A 17,097-nucleotide genomic window follows, 5' to 3' on the forward strand; every position below is an offset into this window, starting at 1 on the left:
TCGTTCATTTCCATGGCATGTTGTCAACATTATAGCAAATCCTACTTTTTGCGCAGTCGTGTTCAATGAGTTGTAGTGGTGTGATATTTTGAACTAAGTAAATTAACAAGCATGACCGTTCCTGACAGAACTGAAAACTTCTTAATTACTTAGTAATCTACATGAACTAAACGTGTCCAATGTTTTTAATTAATAGGTTCTTCATCACAGGAATCATCTTTAAAAATTGAAGCATTATATAGCTTCTTCACGGATTTGATGCATCTTCCCATACTGTGTTTTTATGGTGAAATGTGAAGAAGAAAAAAAGTACATGCATTGTTGACAACAGTCCTTGGTGCTCCGACTAAACAAGGCTATGATATAGTCCTTCTGTGGATGATACCCCAATTTATACTGTCAGTAAGTCTTGGAGACTTTTGGGTTTTTTGCACAATGTATTAGTTTGTTTGGGTATCACTAAACAGCATTTATGTATGTATGAATACATAAATGGAAACAAACTAACAAGCAAACAAACAAATATTTATACAACTTGTATTGAATATGCGCACCTTGGTTTACTTTCCAGGTTCATCGGTTACAGATATCCAGTTATTAATTGAGGGATTCCAGAGCATCTCAAGATGTGCAGCCTCTTCCACCGTCCGGCCTTCTTCGGCTTTTGCTTCACCCTCTTATTGATCCTCCAGGTCAGCGTGGGGATCTACATCGGCGGGATTCTGACCACCCTGGAGACGCAGTACCGCATCAAGTCCGCGGTTGCCGGCATCGCCGTCTCGACCAGCGACATCGCCAGTCTGATCTCCATCCTCGCCGTGACTTATGTGGGGAAGAGCTGGCATCGGCCGCGGATCATCGGGATCCTCGCAATCATGACCGGCCTGGGTGGGATTCTTAGCGGGATGCCTCACTTCATCTACCCGGCCTACAGGGAAACTGGATTCTTTTCCGCCGGAAATGTGAAGTAGGTTTTCTTTCTTTTTTTGCACTTTTAAATCTAGTGTTCAACTTTTGAGCACATCATAATCCGTTGTTTGCAACAGTCTATAAACATTTAAACGCGTTCAAGGGGTAAAGGGGACGAACTTGTGTTCACAGAGTGCCCATCTCTCTTCAAAGCGATTAGGCCAGACTCCTCCATGTAATGCTGCTGTGGGGACCGTTACTCCTCCACAGCGAGTCTGTTACCTTCCCAGCATTTAATATACCGGTACCCATTTAACACCTGGGTTGAGAGGAGTACTTGAGATAAAGCGCCTTTACTCAAGAGCTCAACATGCGGCAACGGCGGGGCTCGAACCAACGATCTCACGATCATGAATCCTGCGCTCCACCGCACACGTGCAAAGGAGAAATGTCATTATTATAGTAAAAGGCCTAGATTAAATTTTGATTAATTCAGGAAGCTGCTGCCGTGTTTGTTGGAGTGAATCACAATGCCGGTACTATTTTCTGTGTCTGAAGCTGTGGTTTATAGAGTGCTGTGCTATAGAGTGCTGTGCTATTTGGAAGTCTGATTGTGGGCAACAGCTTTTCACCACACTTTTTATTCATTCAAGAACTGGCTAATATGAAAAGCGCTGTTGCCATATATTTGTATAAACTTATGTTTAGATTGAAAGAGTATGCTTTGCATTAATTGTGAGGGAGTCATCACAGAGAGTGTTATCAAGCGTCAATGTTTGACATAACAGTTTTACAACGAATGTGTTAGCTCGATTTACCGCTCTATCTTTACTTTGGAAACCATGGTTTAATTTAACAATTTTGTAGTGAAGTGCCATTTTTCCCTCTATTTTTGCAGTACGAGCATCACTCAGTGTGATGCCGAGCGAGAGGCCCCGGAATGCGAGGCCGGGGAAGGGGGGTCCCGGATCACCGAGATGTGGGCCTTGTTTCTCGGTCAGGCTATCATGGGACTGGCTTACGGCCCACTGTTCCCTATCGCCCTGACCTACCTGGATGATCAAGTCAAGGGAAGCACCACACCGTACTACATATGTAAGTAATGGCAAATTTCCATGATTGTTCCTACAATGCCATACACTCTTAAACGTCCCTGGTCAGATTCGACCCGGAATTCGGGTCCATTTGATCCCATACTTTTCAGGATCCAAACTAAAACTTTTCAGAATCAAAGCTGACACTTTTCAGAATCAAAGCTGACACTTTCCAGAATCAAAGCTGACACTTTTCAGGGTCAAAGCCGACACTTGTCAGAGTCAAAGCTGGCACTTTTCAGGGTCAAAGCTGACCCTTTTCCTGGTCAAAGTTGACAATTTTGTGAGCCACAGTGACACTTTTCAAGAAGTGTCTGGATATTTATGGGTCAAAAGGACCCTGCAATTGATTCATGAAATGACGAAGGTGTCATTTTGGCTCGGAAAAGTGTAAGTTCTGACCCTGAAAAGGTTCAGGCCAAATATAACCCAGACATCTGGTCATTCTGACCAGAGTCCTTGGTCAATCTGACCAGGTGTAACACCACTACTAAGGAACACCTGACTACAATGTTAAGTATTGGCTAAATCCATTATCAGATTATTACTTGTAAACTTTTCCTACAACTGCCATAACGCCAATACCTTACCGTTCTTCATCGATATTGATATTGGTAGGCCTACATTTCCATGTTTAGATGCTATTCGTACACTGTCATAACACCACTAGGCCTACTACACTAGTTACTACAAGTATTGGTAGATTTAAGTAACTGTATAGGCCTCATTGTTATTCCTCCTTTGCCAAGGTATCTTGGTAAACTTTATACAAAGTGTTGCTTTTGTAAATTTATCTTTATAGGAAACACCTTAGAGTTATTTAAGGTACCTTCGGGAGACAGGGGCATAAGGGCTAACTTTGATGTCTCCCTAATGCCACAGGAATACTCTAAATAAGTTTCTTGTCGTTTGTTAGTAAAACTAACAAAAGTTAGTTTTTCTAGGTGTGAGTCATTTAGAAATAGGGAAAGTTGGGTAAGGTGATGTCAACCGGGTCAAATGTATTTGTCAAAGAACATTTGTAAATACAAGTCTATGGGAATGTCTTCCTAATGTATCATTCCCGGGAATTATTTTAAGTTTTAAAATTTTCATTCTAGGGTTTTGCTTTTCACAGATATAACTTTAAAGAGCATGTTAATTCTAAGTCGCGGTTTTTTTTAAATAGCAGGAGCCTACATCTAAACTAGTGTATATACCAATATAAAAGAAAGTGCCAGCACAGGAAATTCTCTCAAACAAACGACACGAAAAAAAGACCAGAGAGTGCCAGAACAGGCAATTATCTCAAATGACACGAAAAGAGACTATAGGTGATGAGTCAGCGATACCCTTTCCGCATATGTTTCATATAGTCGGCAAAGCATCCCGGGGGAAGCATCACACCAACTTAGAGAGAAGACAATAAGAAGAAATTACAGTTTTAGAGGCGGGAGGAAAAGCCCAGAGGAATATTCTGGGGAAAACCACGGAATCAGGTAGGGACTGAAAACCCAATCCACGTACTGGCACAGGCGGAATTGGAACCCGGGTCACAGCGGTGGATGGCGAGGAAAGTACTGCTTAGTCAATCTAATCGTCCTGAATCTATTATCTTATACACTTAGAAAATATATACATATATATTGATCTATATCAGACACAAAGTAAACAAAACACCGAAAGAAAACTACGCCTACATAACTAGAAAACATGCCTCCAACAACCAAGAGCAAACGACTTACCCCCCGTCCCCTTTGTGGCCTTTCAGAAAGGGTACGGTAAACCATCACAAAAGTATCAGACTCAGGTTTGGTAAACAAAACCATTGGATCCTTTGTTGATTTTTACGTTTCGCATGGACGATATCGATAACCAAAAGTGCAAAGAATATTAAGCGAACGTGACTTTGTTAGAAGAAAAAAAAGAGGAGTGGTAAAGACTAATACGGACGTGTATTCAACATTGACGGGTAAAAATAAATATTTGTCTAAATTTGCATTAAAGATAATCTACATCACCAGAAGAGGTAATGCTTCTGGGGATACTTAATCAATTTCAGTGCCTATTTACAATTTAAGTGACAGGCAAAAATCACCTATTTACTGCTTTATTTTTGTTATCTTCTTTTAATAGAACTAAAAGATTCCATTATCACACGGGTTGCTAAAAAATGTTCAGTTCTTACTCAAAATAAGGTACATGTATTAACATAAGGAGGAAAGTGTTCATATTTCGAGGTAGGAGGAAAATCACAGGTTGATATTCCATTGAATTGGTCAGCAATGACAAGCCCTATCCACAGGCTGGTTAGGGTGGGAATTGAACCCGGGTCACACAGGTCAAAGGCCAACCTGACTTTCGTATATCCTTAGTAATATCTCAATATTTTGAAAAGCAAATTAATGCAAGCTGCGGAAAGTGTTTTAAGTTACAGACAACTTGGAATAATTTTTGTCACGTTTTTCCTAAACAATTGAATGAATTTGGAAGTCTCCTTACTGCATCTGTAAAGTACCAAAATGCCAACTGTCTGCCTAGAATGGCTTGACGTTTCAGAGCAGATGTGTAAAACGACGACAATCACAAACAGATTGCAAAGGACAATTTATCCACGCAAACAGAACGCTGATTCAGGGATTAACTTTAAAAAAAAATTCTGTAAGTGAAGTGAGACAAAACACTTGCACAATATTTGTGAGTGAAAGTACAATAAGGCCAAATAAAAAAAAACATGTTTAGCGTCCCCACCCGATCCCTTTTTGGAGGCCACCTCCTTTTTTTTAATTGAAAAAAAATGATACATTTTAAACAGTGACATTTTTTTCCTCTTTGTCCGTTGCATCTAGGCCATATAAAGCTGGTATGTCATTTCCTGAGTCCAAGTGGCGGCCATTAAAAAAAAAAATAGCTGGCGGCCATCTAGAAAAAAAAGCCGGGCCGGTCATTCTGGAAAATGGGTCGGGCGGTCATTATGGAAAAAAATAAGGGGGCCTCCTCCTTCCTTTTTTTTCAAAAAGGAAGGACACTAAACATGTTTTTATTTTTTACTCGGCCTGATAGGCAAGCAAGGCCTGAATTAACCTATGTGCGCAAAAGAATCCACAACCTTGTCAGGAAAGCGAAATTTCTCATGCACCCAGACGATTAACAAAAGAATCATGAGGTGATTCATTCTTTTTTGTTTGCAGGTTTCTTGTGTGACACAAACTTTTATCACCCGCCATTGGAAATGTCGATCAAAACAATAAAGATTTTGCCCCTGGCGCTAGACGTCTATCAGCCGTACTAAGTGGCACCATGCACGAGACGAGTGAACTTGAAAAGAAGTTCACTGCTTTGTCATGTATGATAGACTCTTATAGCTCTGGTTCACTATTGAATGAATGTTCCCTTTGGTCCTTCCTCCACCTGGGGTAGTCACTTGTCAGGCCCTATTGTCGTGTTTGATTTGGCGGGAAAAGTACTGGGCTTATGCCCATTTCATCCCATGTGCTTGTGTACAATTGCCCCTGTTGACATGGATTGAAATGGATTGCCCCTGCTGACAAAATGGAACAGTCTTTTCATATCCACCCGGCAATTCTGTGGTTTCTATGTCTATTGTGGTCTAAAGGATGCCACGAATGATAGATTGTGGCTAGTAGGGGGTTGGAAGGCGGGGAGGCTCAAATTTATATTGCGCTAGGCAACTTTTCCAGGCAGTGGCCAGGTATATTATCAGTAGAATTACTCAACCGGCTCCCCGAAGGATTAACTAAAAAATCTTTTCGTCATTTTTAAATGTTGGCCGATAAAGAAAATACGACAATTATCAGTTGATATAATAAAATACAATCGGCTCATTTCCTAATAAATAGTAGCCTGTCTTTTAAGTTAGTTCTTAAAGATAACTTTCCGTTTTTGTTGGTTTTTTTTTTCGCGTTTCACGCAATAAAAAATCAGAGGTTTCTTTTTTTTAGTACTATTTTTTAGAGCATTACAAAGCTACTCAATTTGTGTAAAGAATTAAGGTGCCCCCTAACAACATTGATAATGCAGGGCACGGGAACCAAGATTCGCCAAGATTGTTAATGTACATGTACTTCAAGAAAAAAAGGTACTTTCGCGTAAAGGAATCCCCTACTCTTCTTTTTCGAAAGTGGTGTACTCGTCGTGCAAAATGAGTAAAATATTTCACTTGGATCTATCCACAGCGTTCTTCTTGACGGCAGGTTCAGCCGCCACTATAGTCGGTTTCGGCCAGGCGTTCTTGTTCCTCACACAGTTTGTCAACTGGCCGGCCAAGTTCGACCCTACTATTCACCCGGAGTGGATCGGCGGCTGGTGGATAGGTTTCATCCTGGACGGCATCATCATCCTTGTCGTCGCCATCCCGTTCTTTTTCTTCCCCAAGGAGATGGATGTTTACATCAGGGAGGAGGACATCCCGCCCGAGAGACTGGCTAGGGAAGGAACAGGGGGCCAAACAGTTACCCAGCTTGGGGTCAAGGGTAGTTATGTTTTTTTTATTATTTTTTTTTATTTCTTTCTGGTAATGAAATCAAGGGTCCCTCAAAAGTGCCTTTAGCACTGTAGCCCGAAAGCCTGAAGAAACCTGTAGAGAGAAGACACTAATGACAGTTATAGAGGTGGAAGGAAAAGCCCAGAGGAATATTCTGAGGGAAAACCCACGGAATCAGGTTGGGACTGAAAACCCAATCCACATGTTGGCCCGGGCGGGATTCGAACCCAGGATTCGAACCCGGGTCACAGCGGTGGAAGGCGAGGAAAGTACCGCTACGCCAACATGATTTAATCATACAAGGATTGTATTATGAATCATATGGTTCTTGTCAGAGGGGTGACGTTTGGATTGGATTTTTCAGGGTCAATGGTTCAAGCTACTTCAAAACAGCACTCACAGTGTTATTGCTAATTGTGAATAGGAAACTTATGGAGTATGAAATTTTGACCGAAAAATCGTGAGTAATGAAACGTTTCAGATAACTGCACTTCGTTCTGGAGCATGATCTCACAGTAAAGTTAAATGAATCTGAAGGGGCAATGTAGCTCGAAAGCCCGAAGAAACCTATGCGGAAAAATTGATGACGATGTGCTCAGTTTCCGAGGTAGGAAGACAAAAGTCTTGGGACTACTAGGGTTAAACAAAAGAAACGTTCTGTGTTGCTTAAAGAGTAACCAAAGATATTGAATGTAAAAGCTTCCTCCATTATAAAATTGACATGAAGAACTAATATGGGTGCCTATTTCTGTTGTATGAGTTTTCTGTCGAAAATTACACATGGTTTGCACATATTAAAAGTGGTTTGTGTCCACAGGGAAGTACATTTGTAACTGTAGCCAAAGAACTAAAGTTTGACTCAAACTGTTACTCTTGGGTTTTTTTCCCCGCCAGATTTCATGTCCTCCACCAAGCGAATCGGCACCAATGCCGTCTTCATGCTGCTCATGACGTCAACCATCTTTGAACTGGCCGTCTCTGCTTCCTTCGGGTTTTTCCTGCCCAAGTTTTTCGAGATCCGATACAACGTTGCTCCTGCGTTTGCTGCTTTGCTTGTCGGTGAGTGGATGATCTTAAACTTGTGATTTTACTGAACCGGAGGGGCCAACCTATTGACCTATTGCGGTGGAATCGCGTCAACGCAGCTTGTGAAGTATTGTCCAATTATACAAATGGACGCGGAACGCGCAACATCAATTTAGCGTACAAAAATGCCATAGGGGTGTCTAAGGGGCGTGGCTAACTTGCAAACGGCGATAGGTCAATTGTCTTCTGACTGGATGAGTCACTGACTGCCTGACTGAGTCTCTCCCCTATAGACAGACTATCTGACTGACTGTAACTGTCTGACTGACAGCTGGAAGCTAGACTCCGCTTTTGCAATTTGTAGATGCGTAGCCGGCTGTCTTAAATCTACAAACTCCGAGAGCCTGCACACACTACATACATTTCTGGCATCGCGCCACAGAATGTCCGGATGGCAGTAGCCAGTAGGCCGAACGGCAGAAGAAAGTCACAGATGACACACAGTCACTGTTATGGGCACACCTCCACACCAGGCTGACTCAAGTCATGTAAGACATTCTGTCAAGTGTAGAACCCCTTGACAACTCTCCAGCTGAGGAACGCCTGCTCAACGCATGGCAAGGAAAGCTCGCCAACTTCACATGAAACATGAAAACTCTAGTTGCTGAATAATTTTATCCAACAGCACCGTCGTGGTACAGCTTTGCGCCCCAAGACCAATTTAAGTAGGGCACAATAGATTGTTAGATAGATACGGACTGACGGAGTCAGTGTATGGAAATAGATGCTGCAATGTTCTTAACTTCGACTTTCGAGCTCAGATCGACTAGACAAGCCTAATGTTGCTTAATTTATTATTTCGTCTTCAAGCTTATTTGAAATCAGAATTCAGTTCGCAACGTTCAGTTCGCGGGACCTAACTGACTGACTGACTGAGTCTCTGAGTATATTCCTGAACTGATTTTTTGATTTCTTATTATTGATTCCCCTTTCTCCCATCTTAGGCATCCTCGTGACGCCCGGAGCAGCTATGGGCAATTTTTCCAGCGGCTTCATCGTCAAGAAGCTCAAGTTGACCTCCAAGGGCTGTGGGTCCATGATCTTGGGCCTGACCACCATCGTCACCTGCTGTATACCGGTCATCTATTTCCTAGGCTGTCCGGAGGAAAACTATGTTGGTTACGTCGATGGCGTTTTGAGGTAGGATTTACCGCTGTTACGTTAAGTCGTGCACAAATGGCCCGTCAGGCTGGCTTGTATCCCCGGTCTCACTGACTTAAAACGACTGAGAGTAATTTAATTCCCACTGGATGGGATACCAGTCCATCGCAGGCTACTCCCTAACAAATGCGGGTACCCACTCATACTCCTTGGTGGAAAGGGGACAGTGTGTGTGTGAAGTGGCTTGCCCAAGGACGCAACATAGGGCCAGCAGCTGGATTCAAGTCCCTGACTACTGAATCTCTGACAAATTTACAAATAAGGGTATAATCTTACCTTGTGGACCAATATACCTCAAGTTTCCTTATAGATTATTTTCTGTTTATTCGCCCCCAACAAGGCTAAAAGCCACTCGATGTAAAAAGGCCAAAGGGGCTGGTCAGGGAAAAAAAGAGGAAAACTTGGAAGCTGAAGGTACGTGTTTACATTCTGCTTACAAGGGAGGGAAACAAGTAGCAGGCACAGAATTCCAAAGAGATGCAACACGTGGGAGGAAGCTAAAGAGTGGGAACATGCATAAAACCTGAAGGACCCAGGTCAGATAGACCAGTGCAACATTTGCCATGGAGGTACCTATTGAACATAGAAAGAGTGGACACAGACCTACGATGTGAGAGTGACTGTACAGAGGAGCCAAACTCATCACCACTCAAATTAACAACGACTCTGCACCTTGTCTAATAGATTCCATTACAAGATCTAAACAAGTCAATTACTAGTCATCCGGTCTCAAGTCACAAGTTATTCAACTAAAGCCAAGTCAAAAGTTATTCAATTAACAGTGGGAAAGGCATTGCATTGTTATTATTCATCCCGTGTTGCTTGTGCTCAGAATTGAGTTTAAGAACTTGTGACTATTTTGAACTTGGCAATCTGACCAGACTTGGGTCAATGCGATCTGTGATAGACTCGACTACAATACTGCTTTCCGCAGGATTCCAAGCCACAAAACATAAATTAAGTAACACTTAATTTATGGATGACTGGTCATTCTATTTAGCGCATCACAACCCATTCAGAAGAAGGTTATAACCATGGAAATGCAAATCAGAAGCACAATGGAAAAAGCACTGAAGCCTGTACATCCAAGACATACACAGACGTACGTGTACAGTTTCATTGATAGTTGTGCCTGGAACAAGACAGCAGACATTTTCTGCTTGACAGAATCAAATTTTCACCGCCACTGCCCCACCGTCCACTCACACAAAACTTGTTATTAAAATCAGTATCACTCGAGGGTAGAGTTCTTATAATGTCAACAAGGTGTAGATTTATAACAAGTAGCAACTTAAAGTAGACACTAAGGTCAATAATCTTGTAAATCAGATTAAATGATGTATTGATTCTATGTATTAAAAAAAGCTAAAGCAAAAGATGTGATAACTTTCATTTATTAATATAGTAAAAGTTTGTTTTTTTAGAATTGAATAATCAAAAGGACTCCTTAACCCCAAACTCATGCTGTAATTCAAAGTTACTTGTTTGGATATTGATGACCAGAAGAGACATAAAAACATTATAGTGTACTTTCAGAATAATAAAAAGTAAAAAATTGAAAAATATCCTTCAATTTATATTGTTTTGTTATGCAGCATTGATACTGAGTGCAATATGAACTGTGGATGCACCATCGATCAGTTTAAACCCGTCTGCGTAGCCGACGAGTACGCGTACGTCACTCCGTGCTTAGCAGGCTGCACCGGCATACGCGAGGAAACTTCAAGGACGGATGACCCTGAAGTCAACCTAACGCTTACGGTAAGAACTGGGCCCAATTTCATTAAGCTGCTACTACAGCGGAAACTTTGTTTTCGAAATTGACTCGTTAGAAAATCAGCGGATCCGGACAAACTGGATAGTGTGGTTATTGGATTTACCTTGGATTTACCTTAGATGCCCTACATCCATCTTTACACCGTTGTGATGAAGACGTGTGGCTGGGTTAATTATAAGAGGGCTTTTCTACCCATTGAAAAACCCAAATTTTGAAAATCCTGCTTAAAGCAGAAGGGTGTAGTCGCTTGGGTGGCATTCTCTGGTAGCTTAATCCAAGGCTCCACTACAGTCTGGCTGTACACGAATATGCGTGTGTCAAGTCTTGGTCTTGTCTGAGTAAACTTTTGTGGATGTCCTACGGTGCTCTGGTATGGGTTGATTTGGTCTATCAGCTGGTACATGATCCTGTATGTCTGGATGAGGTCCCTCCTATGTCCTCGTTATTGAGGCACAAGTACTGGTAAGCAGGTGGTAGCGGTTTTTTTTTAAGTCTTTGCTGGACTCAATTTCATCGAGATGTTAATGCAGAAATATTGAAAACACATTTATGTGCTAAGCAAAAACATTAATCTTCAATGAAGACGGGTCACATTACACAACATCACTTGACATTTTGGCTACTTACCTGTTTTAATCAGCAAATATTTTCAGTGCCGAGCAAATTTCTGTGTTGATCGATCTTTGAGACCTCATCCCTAAATTCCACATTCTCCTTTGGAAATATCCTTGGTAGATTAACACTGGATGTTGACTTGGTACAGGCCTACGATCGTGTCGGTTCTTTTCAGAGGACAAGCTTCGAGACTCTTCATCTCCTCCGAATTCTTTCCTGTCACATAATGTTTGTACAGAATTTGATTATTTTTGTTTTGGTCAAGTTTTCTCATTTACCCTTGGATTTTTGTCCCCCAGTTTTACACTGGATGCTCTTGCACCGCCGATTTGGAGATCGCCAGCGGGCCTACCTCGGAGGTGAGCGACGGCAAGTGTTTAGCTACATGTGACAAGATATTCTACGCTTGTGCGCTGCTCTTCCTCATCGTGTTGTTTGGTTCTATGGTGCAGAATCCTCTTGTCATCATGCAAATGAGGTAAATCATGACTAGAAAGTCGGGAGTCGGGTTGGCGCAGTGGTTCTTTACCCGCCGACCGCCGTCCACGTTTATGGTCCTGGTTCGATTCCGGTCCTGGTCTACATTTGGATTGGGTTTTTCTGTCCCTACCTGATTCCTTTTAGAGTTTTCCAAAACTGATGTTTTTCTCCCAAAGTGTTTTTTTTTCTTCATTGACTCCTCTCTATGGGTTTCTCTGGGCTTCCGAGCTACAGTGCCTGGGGCTCTTGTGGGGAATCCTTGGTTTCATTACCAGGAACTAAATTACTATAACAACAATGCTCTATTCTGTGAAAATCACAGAGGTAAACTCAAAATCAATTGTGTTCCAACCTTGGAACACGCGCCCTCCCTTAAAAGATGGGTATATCTGCAAGATAAGAGCCGTTTCCTAATTCAAAGCCCGTTCGAATACGGGACATAGGCCTAAGGTTAGAAATTTTAGACGAATTTGGTACGGGAATATATCTGAAACTTCACAATATGCAATAAAGACAGCACTTCTAGTGATCCCTACCTGGACTTTTGTCCCTAATGGAGTGGTCTCATAGAAGCAAGATGCAAAGAGGGAATACTTAACCTTCCACTCGTGTTGTCATACTTGACATTAGTCAACAGAATACTTTAGTAAACCGAATATGTGTGACCTCTTTGATAACATTGTACCATAGAGCTATGTTGAGTATTGCTCTTTGCGTTGGTCTCAATGTACACCTGAAATTATTTGCCTTTTACAGGTATTAGAAGTAGGGCACAATTTTTAATATTTAGGAAAAGGGCGGAGGAGGATCGGCCCAACGAACGAAATTCCAATCAATTACCTGTATAATTCAACTACAGAAATATTTTGAATTGGCACTGAAGCCGAGGGCCCTATATAGTGTTGTTGTCTTTTGTTGAGAGGTTTTCAACAAGAAAAGGTCCTCAATTCACACATTGGGTTAGCACTACGAGCCGAGTTTTCAATGCTAGATTTCAACAGCTCCTACCCTATTCTTTTGTGACAAAAAAAAACCCACACAAAAACATCAATTACTACATGTTACCCTTGGCTACATGCAGACGCCTCCATTAGGATAGAAAAAAGCCCCAAAAAATATTCCTTACCTGTCTAACCTATCTTCGAAAGCCATGTAATTGGAAGCAGAACTTTTTTGGCCTTAGGTCACTGTGTTAATGTTTTTGTTTTCTAATAAAGGAAATACATTTTTTTTTTCGTGCAGAGCTGTTGGAAAAGACAAAACGTTCGGCCTCGGTATCTCAGCATTCTTCAGCCGAGCTTTAGGTAAGAACATAGGAGCCAAACAAAATATACAAATGTAATCTGGCACTGGACCAAACAGAAACAATTGCTAATCAATTTCATGTGCCATGGAAAGACAAGTAGAAAAACTCTTATCACAAACCAAATACATCCCATGAAATTATGGCTGGTAGCTGTTTTTGTTTAGCACATTATCGTCCGTGCTTTATAACAATGTCTTTGCAACTTCTTGAAGTTGGCACTGATAGGTTCACGCGTGTGGAACCTGCCGGCGCGCTAGCTTTGTGCAATGAGAACTGCAAGGACAAATGCACAGTTTCATGTCCGGCAGGCTACATTGCAGTGATTTAATTTTTTTTTCTCACACAGTAATTTATTACCATTCGTCTTTTTTGAGTTATGGGCACAATAAAACAAAACAACAATTGTTGAGTGCTGTGATGTTGGATATGTCGTTTAAATGCGCCCCTCAGGTGTTAAAACAACCCATCCCACATCACAGCAGTCAACAATTGTCATCTGTTTTACAGTCAAACCTGCACTCTTAACTGTCCCGGATCAGAGTCGACGTGGAATCCGAGTCAGATTTGACCTGAACTCTTTTGGGTCATAAAAGGCAATAATTCGTGTAAAAAAATGTTATTTTTGGTCAAATTGACCAAGTTTGTGGTAAATGACATGTTTGGTGGTAAAGTGACAAGTTGTGCGGCAAAATCAAGTGACTATATTTGTGCGTGAAAAAAATATACTTTTTTTTCGAATCTAACGGCCCGAAAAGTGATTCAGAAACGTAATATTTTGCGCCGGAAAAGAGTCAGGTCAAACCTGACCTGGGACATTAACAAGTGGGACCACACTTTGTTTAGAGACCACACATCCAAACAATTAATTGGCTCAAGCAGAACCCCCTTACAAAAAAAGGTCTAATCAAATAAAACTCATTCCTTACCCTTTCAACTTCCCAGGGTTCCTACCAGCTCCATTGTATTTCGGCGCAGCTATTGATGGCGCCTGTGTCCTGGAACGCGATGAGTGCGGAGAAAAAGGAGATTGCCTCGTCTACAACTCCGAACTCTTCAGTGTGACGTTCCTTGGGATCTTCTATGGCCTGAAGGTAAGTTAAAAAAAAGCCACATCTGTAAAAGAAATCAAGCTAATGAGTTGGGAAAACATGCACTGGAAAATAAAACAACATTTTTCAAACCTAATGTTTACTTTCAATAGGTACTATTCGGCGCAGCTATTGATGGCGCCTGAGTTGGGAAAACATGCACTGGAAAATAAAACAACATTTTTCAAACCTGATGTTTACTTTCAATAGGTACTTGTAAGGTTAAAGAAATAGTTGCCTTTTCAGTGGTACATTCATGACAGCCCATAGAGAAATCATGCACCAGAAAATAAAACCCAACATTTGTAAACTACTTCAAATGAATAATTGTACAAATACATTTAATGATATGGGCAACAAGGTGTCGCTTATATAGCGCTCCAATGCTAGGTCTCAAAGCGCTTTACAGGCAATGAGACCACTTTTCTGCAGCCGAGATCAGCGCAACATGGTCTCTCTCCTAACAGGTACCCAATTATACTCCTGGGTGGAGAGAAGCAATTGTAGTAAAATGTCTTGCCCGAGGACAGCACCATGTTGCCTGTCAGGGTCCAAACCCATGTACCATGGCACATGGGTCGAACACCGCAACCGCTGGACCAAGGTGCTCTCGCAAAATTCTACTCCATTTCTAAATTGTATTAAAACACCTCCAATAATTGAAATTTTAATATCAACCAAAATAAGAGAAAGAAAAGCACTGCAATAATTTTGTTTAAAGTTCTATCAATATAATCGAGGCTCACAGAGTGTGTGTAAGTATGACTTGTTATTGAGTCTGTCACAGGTGAATCGCAATTTAATCCAAATCAATAACAAGTCAATCACAAGTCAATCACAAGCCAAGTCAGAAGCTAGTACATTAAAGTATACTAGTACATTAAAGGTCATCATTATCAGAGGTAATTGCAAGTAAAACAAGTCAATCACAAGGCAATCAAATGTCAATCAAAAGCAATCACAAGTCAATCACAAGTCAATCACAAGTTAGATCACAAGTCAGATCACAAGTCAGGTCACAAGTCAATCACAAGCATCACAAGTCAATCACAAGTCAGACAACAAGTCAATCACAAGCAATCACAAGTCAATCACAAGTCAGATCACAAGGCAATCACAAGCCAATCACAAGCCAATCACAAACAATCACAAGTCAATCAAAAGCAATCACAAGTCAATCACAAGTCAGATCAGAAGTCAGATCACAAGTCAATCACAAGTCAGATCACAAGTCAGATCACAAGCCAGATCACAAGTCAGATCACAAGTCAGATCACAAGTCAGATCACAAGTCAATCACAAGTCAGATCACAAGTCAGATCACAAGTCAGATCACAAGTCAGGTCAGAAGTCAGATCACAAGTCAGATCACAAGTCAAATCACAAGTCAGATCACAAGTCAGATCACAAGTCAGATCACAAGTCAGATCACAAGTTGTCATAAGTATTAAAATGGGCATGAACACTGTCAAAGTGATTCCACCTAGCCTGTCTCTAATTGACGAGCGATGACTTACTTTACCTTTTATCTTGCCGACGATAAACATTATTTATTTGAAACTATTTTTTCTGGCTTTGCTTTCTACTGTGACAGCTCTGCAACCTGTTTTTCTACCTCATGGCAACACTTGCTGCAGTCTGTCGGGACAGAAATGCAGCAAAGGAGGGCGAGGACATCAAGGTAGGATAAAAATGTAAAACTTGAGGAGCACAACTCTTGCCGAATCCATCACAAGTCCATCGTATGCTCTGTTAAAAGTCAATCACAATGTCCGCCACGAGTCCAGTCACAAGTAACAACAAGATGAACAACATAACAATTGTCACAGTTAAAAGCTTGGTATGTTTTACCTCAGACTTGAGGACTTATAATCGACAGACTTTTACATCATCGGCGACTTTTTTTTCCCTTGTTTCAGAACCGCAAAGATATCGACGTGGAAGTGGACGGTGTAGATAACAAAGGTTATGATAACACTGCATTCTGATTCCATGCCATCTCATAACAAATTGGAGTTTAGAGACGGAAGCGCCCTCTGTTGGTATGAATTGGGGAATCACAGTCAAAATAGTCTTGTTTAATACCTACACTGAGCGTTTAATAAGCCCATACAAAGTCTTAAACAAACCCAGGCTATAGCCGTCGTTTTGTTCTGAAATATAAGATTTATGCTATTGCCCAACATATTCTCATCTATTTCTTTTTGAATACATAGAGAAGTTATTTTATACTGTTGATATATTACATCAATATTATGCTATCCCGTTTGTCAAAATCTCATATTTTGGTGTTTTTAATCTTACCGAATTACTTTGTGTTAATGGTTTTTTTTTATAATCTTTTGTAATTTTTTGGTGATAAGGAACTTTTCATACTATAATTTGTTGAAAGAAAAATATCGGAAGTAATTGTGGAATTTGATTGTGGCTTTTAATTTCTGATGTCTAAAACACTCTATCATTTTTTGTAACTAAACATTTTTTCCGTAAAAATATAACCATTTTCTATATTCCATATTCAAAATAGTGTTTTGTTTTCTTACAAAATGCGACAGAACACCGTTCATTACTGTTTTGTATAAACTCATCGTCAAACAAAACAATAAAGTCGTTTGTTGTTGGTGTACTGTGAGCAAAATGAAACAAATATTTAACGACTTTAAGTAAATATGTATTGAATATACTTAGTTTTATATAAATAAAAAATGAGTACACAGTGAGGAGGCAATTGATTTCATTCATATTTTGTAACCAAATTAGCCGATGTAATATACGTTTCTATAATTGTACACGTGGAACATTGAGTGAAGTGGCAAATTTTTAAAGCTCATTTTATAAGGGTCTATATTTCAGAAAATCTTCTTATTTTTACCTCATTTTTAAAACTTTAATAGCTGTAGATGTTATGAATAGGAGAATAAACCATATTTATTCGGGTTACAAAGGTTTTGTAGAAAAAAAAAGTCTCGGTTCAGTTATTTTAGAGGGTTTTTAATCTCCTTTTTAAATATCTTGTTTCGAGTGCCGGTAGACTCTTCTGATGGATATCATTTTCCGGCATGACATATTGCAAAATCCCCAATCTTCCCAACCCCTAA

The 17,097-nt window shown here is 40.6% G+C and overlaps 1 protein-coding gene across 1 annotated transcript; it reads left to right on the forward strand.

The window, feature by feature from the left end:
• The first annotated feature begins 538 nt into the window (after window positions 1-538).
• On the forward strand, window positions 539-16,832 carry LOC119724551 (solute carrier organic anion transporter family member 5A1-like). The gene is made up of 12 exons (XM_038195653.1): window positions 539-962; window positions 1,081-1,091; window positions 1,808-2,004; window positions 6,179-6,475; window positions 7,381-7,545; window positions 8,517-8,712; window positions 10,329-10,494; window positions 11,425-11,603; window positions 12,848-12,909; window positions 13,854-14,002; window positions 15,594-15,680; window positions 15,919-16,832. Exons 1-12 carry the CDS (start codon window positions 627-629, stop codon window positions 15,985-15,987), a joined length of 1,914 nt encoding a protein of 637 aa, XP_038051581.1. The 5' UTR covers window positions 539-626; the 3' UTR covers window positions 15,988-16,832.
• The last annotated feature ends 265 nt before the right edge of the window (window positions 16,833-17,097 follow it).

This window comes from Patiria miniata, unplaced genomic scaffold (assembly GCF_015706575.1).
Source record: "Patiria miniata isolate m_02_andy unplaced genomic scaffold, ASM1570657v1 HiC_scaffold_18, whole genome shotgun sequence".
Classification (NCBI taxonomy): Eukaryota; Metazoa; Echinodermata; class Asteroidea; order Valvatida; family Asterinidae; genus Patiria; species Patiria miniata.

Excerpts from the sequence above, each read along its gene's own strand:
- LOC119724551 (XM_038195653.1), top strand. The coding sequence starts at position 627 with ATGTGCAGCCTCTTCCACCGTCCGGCCTTCTTCGGCTTTTGCTTCACC. Across the intron at positions 8,713-10,328 it reads TACGTCGATGGCGTTTTGAG|CATTGATACTGAGTGCAATA; the intron begins GTAGGATTTACC and ends TTTGTTATGCAG. Across the intron at positions 11,604-12,847 it reads CTTGTCATCATGCAAATGAG|AGCTGTTGGAAAAGACAAAA; the intron begins GTAAATCATGAC and ends TTTTTCGTGCAG.